This window comes from Sinocyclocheilus rhinocerous, unplaced genomic scaffold, assembly GCF_001515625.1.
Source record: "Sinocyclocheilus rhinocerous isolate Xijiao unplaced genomic scaffold, SAMN03320098_v1.1 scaffold2792, whole genome shotgun sequence".
Lineage (NCBI taxonomy): Eukaryota > Metazoa > Chordata > Actinopteri > Cypriniformes > Cyprinidae > Sinocyclocheilus > Sinocyclocheilus rhinocerous.
The window spans coordinates 826,545-832,660 of NW_015648609.1; the positions used below are offsets into that span (position 1 = coordinate 826,545).

At 39.5% G+C, this 6,116-nt stretch overlaps 1 protein-coding gene across 1 annotated transcript; it reads right to left on the reverse strand.

Annotated features, from left to right (window-relative positions):
- Positions 1-575: 575 nt before the first annotated feature.
- On the reverse strand, positions 576-4,737 carry LOC107709941 (NACHT, LRR and PYD domains-containing protein 12-like). The gene is made up of 6 exons (XM_016514611.1): positions 3,396-4,737; positions 3,081-3,309; positions 2,750-2,923; positions 1,617-1,790; positions 1,202-1,248; positions 576-1,114 (listed from the first exon to the last, which is right to left on the reverse strand). Exons 1-6 carry the CDS (start codon positions 4,699-4,701, stop codon positions 576-578), a joined length of 2,469 nt encoding a protein of 822 aa, XP_016370097.1. The 5' UTR covers positions 4,702-4,737.
- Positions 4,738-6,116: the final 1,379 nt, after the last annotated feature.

Consider the following 6,116-nt stretch of genomic DNA (forward strand, 5'->3'; position numbering starts at 1 on the left):
TTTACTTGTGAAGGCAACACAGCACTCAACATACAGTTAGGATTACACAGTAACAGAAAAATAACATAAAAATGATTGAAATGATTGCAGTACATCTATGTTATATACGTGTAGGAAGTAATGTGGAAAAGATAAAGAAACAGCATGAATGACGTGCAACACAAATGAATGTTTGCTCTCTTAAATATGCTCTATTATATATAATAAATATTACTTCTGTTACAAATTTCTGTAGTTACGTCTATAATTACACTGTTGACCCTCTCCCTATGCCTTAACCCACCCTGAAACTTAACCATACCACAAAACCTGTCCTTAACCTCACCCGTATCTCACATCAGTAGCAGCAACAGTGTTTTGCAATACAGCATCAACACAATAAGTACTTTTTTGACATAAGTAGTAGTTAAAGTCATCTAACATAAAGTGGGACTGAATATACATAGTAATTTTACACATTTGTGTTTAACAACATTTGAAAGTACAACATGCATTTACTATTTCAAATTATATACCTCATACAACAAATCTTTTCATAAACAGTCATATGACCGTGATTAGGACAGAAGTAGAAGTCAGTTGTTTGTCTGTTGTGTGATCTTACACAGTGACAGTGAGGAATCAAAAACCTTAAACCCAGCATAGAGGGGTTCAGTGAATGTGGCGTTGAATGTGTGTAAGTGTGTGAGTGTGTGTGTGTCAGAGATGCTGTAGAAGGACAGAGTGCCGGCCGACACGTCCAGATACACTCCTACTCTTTTAGAGGAGGGGGAAGGAGCAGGAATGTTGTTGCTCACATTGTTGTGCCAGACAACAAATCCATCAATAGTGCAGAAAAGACACCAGGACTTGTTATTGTATCCAAACTTACCAACAGTCGCTTCTTTGCTGATTGTTTTGTAGGCCACTGCTATACGAGCCCAGCCAGTCCGCTCAACCTCCCAGTAATGGCGTCCAGTCAGACTCTCTCGACACAGAACCTGAGGAATATCTTTAAATCTCTCTGGATGATCAGGATACGGCTGCTGCTGATCCACATATTTCACCTCTCCGTTCTCAGACAGAATGAGTTGAGTGTTTGCTGTGTTTGGATCCAGTGTGAGATCACAGAAATCTGAACACAAGAAGACAGACAAAAACAGCTGTATACTTTTGTTTGTTGTCATTAAATGTGCAAGAGTGTGTCAGAGAAAGAACCTACATTTTCGAAGTCCTGGTTGGATCCTGAAAGGCTCTCCATGGTCCAAACTAAAATGACACGCACGCACACACACATACACACACACACACACACACACACACACACATCTGTCTTTAAATTCTTTACATTTTTTAATTCATTGCCTTTTACAGTTTTATTTTCAGCAAACAATTTTTGTCCATTTTAGATTTATGGAACGGAGCAACTCTGTCCATGTTGTACTTTCACTGTAAAACGCTTCTATGTAAAAATATAAAAACACCATTAAAGATTATGGTACAACTACATTTTTTGAGGTAACATAGAGATCTAATTAGTGCATGCAGAGATGAGAAGAAATTATGATTTTGATTTCTAAGCAATGTTTTGTCTCGTGCTGCAGACATTAAGATTTCTTAAATTGTACCCGACATACTGGAGTATCTTTAGTGAGCAGTTTGGATCCTCCAGTTTGTCAGAAAGCAGCTGGACTCCTGCTTGTCCTGGGTGACTGTAGCTCAGATCCAGCTCTCTCAGGTGTGAGGGGTTTGAACTCAGAGCTGAAGACAGATACTGACAGCCTTCCTCTGTCACCATACAGCCAGACAACCTACAGACACACAAAACAGTGACGATTACATCATCTGTGAAGCCCTCAACTCTCAAACACTTGATGAATCATTGCTGATCTCAGTTTAAAATCAATATGTGAGGAATATCTTTAAATCTCTCTGGATGATCAGGATACGGCTGCTGCTGATCCACATATTTCACCTCTCCGTTCTCAGACAGAATGAGTTGAGTGTTTGCTGTGTTTGGATCCAATGTGAGATCACAGAAATCTGAACACAAGAAGACAGACAAAAACAGTTGTATACTTTGTTTGTTGTCATTAAATGTGCAAGAGTGTGTCAGAGAAAGAACCTACATTTTCGAAGTCCTGGTTGGATCCTGAAAGGCTCTGCATGGTCCAAACAAAACAGTGACGATTACATCATCTGTGAAGCCCTCAACTCTCAAACACTTGATGAATCATTGCTGATCTCAGTTTAAAATCAATATGCATGTCCTTACTGCCGTTCTCATGACATCAAGGTACTGTATATTCATGAATACTCTGAAGGGACACCAAAGATCATGAAACAATGATCAGTCATGATCATGCATCATACAGACAGACACAGAACATTCACTCTAAAGTGAGTGTAAGCCAGGAGGAGTAAAATGAAACAGGCTCTTTTAAAATAACTATTTTTAACTTGACATAGCGAATTAAACACACAACGCTGAGTGCTGAACTTTGGTTATGCCAAAGAAAATAGTTTGTACACTTATTATTATATTAGTGTAATCTGAAGACAAGGCCTTTCTGAGGTATTTTTCATTGAGTCAGACATCAAGGCAAACCCCTCATACTGGCCTCACCTCTTGTGTCAGCTTGATTTCAAAGATTTAACTGGGCAGAAAGAGGGGAAGAGGGAAAGTGTTTGGCAATGACTGATCTTAAGGACGGACCTGCAGCCTTGACAACAACTTGAGAAATTATAAATGTCTAATGTTGTACAATACCTCAGTATCACTAGCTGACAGTTTGAACTCTTCATCCCATCAGAGAGTAGCTTCACTCCTGAATCCTGCAGGTCATTGTTACTCAGGTCCAGCTCTCTCAGGACAGAGTTCGAGGATTGTAAAGCTGATGACACAATTTCACAGTGCTGAGCAGTGAGATTACAGCCAGCAAGACTGAAACAGAGCAGAACACATGTGAATTAAACTCTTAACCCCATTCTACAATTAATTGGAAAACAGATCAGGACATGCCAAAAAATAAGCAAAACAACAGAAAATACAATTCCATTCAGAAGAGACTCTTCATTGTTGCACATGATTAAACACTCACAGAGCTTTTCTGCAGTTGATCACAGCTGGTATAAGTCTTCTTCTGCCCTCATCTGATGTGTTGTATTTCTTGAGATCCAGCTCATCCAGCGGCTCCTCTGATATCTGAAGCATGTAGGAGATTGTTGAGCAGTGAGATGGAGAGAGTTTCTTCTCTGTGTGTTTGTCTGATTTCACAAACTCCTGAATCTCTCTGGACAATTTGACATCAACACACCTTCTGATGAAGACTCATTCACATCGCAAACTTTCTCAGTGTCTGAAAACAGTGTTATTCTGCTTTCATCCAGACCATCAAGGATGAAAACAACTTTACTTTCCTCATAAATCTTTGAGTCCAGATCTTGATGCATTGAACCAAAAGTCTTAAGGGCTTCCATGGTGCTGCTTAAATAGCAGTAAAACACATAGAAAGCAGCGAGAAACTCTTGAACGCTCAGATGAATAAAGCAGTAGACTTTCCTCTGATGAATCACAGATTCCTCTTTAAAGATCTCAGTGCAAATCCCAGAATACACTGAGGCATCAGTGATGTCTATGCCGCTCTCAATCAGGTCCTCCTCATAGAACATCACATTGCCCTTCATCAGCTGTTTGAAAGCCACTTCAGCAAGTTTCACAATCACTTCTCTGTTGGACTGCAGGAGTTTCTCTGGATCTCTCTCTTCATACTTCTGGTTCCTCATGTTGATCTGAATCAGCAGAAAGTGGATGTACATTTCAGTCAGAGTTTGAGGGATTTCTGCACTCAGATCTTCTTTCAGGAGGTTTTGAAGCACAGTGGATGAGATCCAGCAGAAGACGGGGATGTGGCACATGATGTGGAGGCTTCTTGCTCTTCTGATGTGTGAGATGATTCTGCTGGATTTTAACTCGTTACTGATTCTCTTTCTGAAATATTCCTCCTTCTGAGGCTCATCAAATCCCTGAATTTCTGTCACACGGTCAATGTTATTGAATGGGATCTGATTGGCTGCTGCTGGTCTGGAAGTGATCCAGATGAGAGCAGAGGGAAACAGATCTCCTCTGATGAGGTTTGACATCAACACACCCACTGATGAAGACTCATTCACATCACAAACTTTCTCAGTGTCTGACAACATCAGTGTTATTCTGCTTTCATCCAGACCATCTAGGATGAAAACAACTTTACTTTCCTCATAAATCTTTGAGTCCAGATCTTGAAGTTCAGGGTGGAAGTCCAGCAGAAGTCTGTGAAGACTGTACTGATGATCTTGAATCAAGTTCAGCTCTCGAAATGGAAACACAAACATGAAATCTACATCCGGATTGGCTTTTCCCTCGGCCCAGTCCAGAATGAACTTCTGCACAGAGACGGTTTTTCCAATTCCAGCGATACCTTTAGTAAAAACAGTCTTGATTTTATCTTTCTCCTCATATCCTGGTTTAGATAAGGCTTTGAAGATGTCATTACAGTTTATTGGATTGTGTTGTGAGTGTTGTGTTCTGGATGATTTCTCCATCTGTAAAACCTCATGTTCTTCATTCACCCCTTCTCTCTCTCCTTCTATTATGTAGAGCTGTGTGTAGATCCTGTTCAAGAGGGTTTCATTCTCTTGTAGTTTGTTTCCCTCAAATAAGCAGCCATACTTGTTCTTCATGCTGGTTTTGTGCTGGTCTTTGACTCTCTGCAGGACTGCTTCAGTTCTTTCCTGCCTGATGTGTGTCTGGAAGTGGGATGCAATTGTATCATCTATTTCCACAATGCTGAAATTAAAAGAAAGAACAGCAAAAATGGCAATAACAGTAATTACAATGACTGTTGAACATTTTACGAAACATATCAGTGTAGATTGTATACTGTATGTTGTATATTTTGGAGAACATTTAGTGTTCATTGGGTTTCTTAAACCATTATTTAACCAAGGTGAATTACAGTAAAGCAGGAACTAAATATTTATACTAACTGTGGGGCAGAGGTCACTGTCCCATCACTGAATGTAGGGTGATTAAACATGGATCTTGTACTATTCATAGACACACTGCTGGGTTCTGGAGATGTTGATTTCTTCTTCCTGTTTTTTCTGACAAAAGATAAACAAGTTTGTTTATTACACACACACACACACACACACACAAAGTTCTATTTTTTGATATGTCAAACAAACAAACATTTTCTACTAAATAACTTTTTCCTTTTATTAAACATTCAGGCAGTTATGAAAATCTATTTGAATTATTGTTGTAATTAGTTATTAAATATATTTACATACATTTTGAAGAAAACAAGAATAAGCAATTTTGTGAATTATACAAGGTATATTTGCTATATGCAAACTATAATGGCAACAAAATGACATTTAAAATGGGCTTTTCATTTAGTACAGTTAAACTTCTGGTTTAAGCCCTGCCCACATTTGGTTTTATCTGAATACAGATAGAAATGCAAATAACTTTATAACAAACAAACAACAAATAACTTCACAAAGCACTGACAGACGATGGCCAATGCAGACAATCACCAGATTACAGTCTGTCACTTCTCAGAAATTCCACAACCCAACAAATACAGACTAAACACGACAACAGATGCAGGCATTGGTCTGATCTGACACTGATCTGACAAAACCCAACAAATATGTCTTATAGCGCTGGTCAGCATCTGTTGGTGTAGTGTGAATAAGCCTATACAAATCAAACCCATGAGTGAGAGTTGTGCTCTACTGTTCGAGCCACAGAGATATGAGTCACCCTGGTAAAACGTTGCAAAAGTGCTAATGTCTAATGGAGAGGTGAGGTGTCAAAGTCGCAACATCTAGCTACTGGGGTGCCTCAGGACTCAGTTCTTGGCCCACTTATCTTCTCTGTCTACATGGCATCACTAGGTTCGGTCATTCAGAAACATGGCTTTTCATATCACTGCTATGCTGATGACACTCAACTCTACCTCTCATTCCATCCTGATGATCCGACGATAGCTGCTCACATCTCAGCATGTCTAACAGACATTTCTTGTTGGATGACGGACGGACACCTTCAACTCAACCTGGCTAAGACAGAACTGCTTGTGGTTCCA

What these genes read in the sequence shown, in the direction of transcription:
- LOC107709941 (XM_016514611.1), bottom strand. Translation starts at nt 4,701, where the DNA reads ATGAAGAACAAGTATGGCTGCTTATTTGAGGGAAACAAACTACAAGAG. An exon ending in CTCAAAGATTTATGAGGAAA is followed by an intron (nt 3,310 to 3,395) that starts GTAAAGTTGTTT and finishes GATGTGAATGAG; the next exon opens with TCTTCATCAGAAGGTGTGTT. An exon ending in TGCTCACTAAAGATACTCCA is followed by an intron (nt 1,249 to 1,616) that starts GTATGTCGGGTA and finishes GTGTCATTTTAG; the next exon opens with TTTGGACCATGGAGAGCCTT.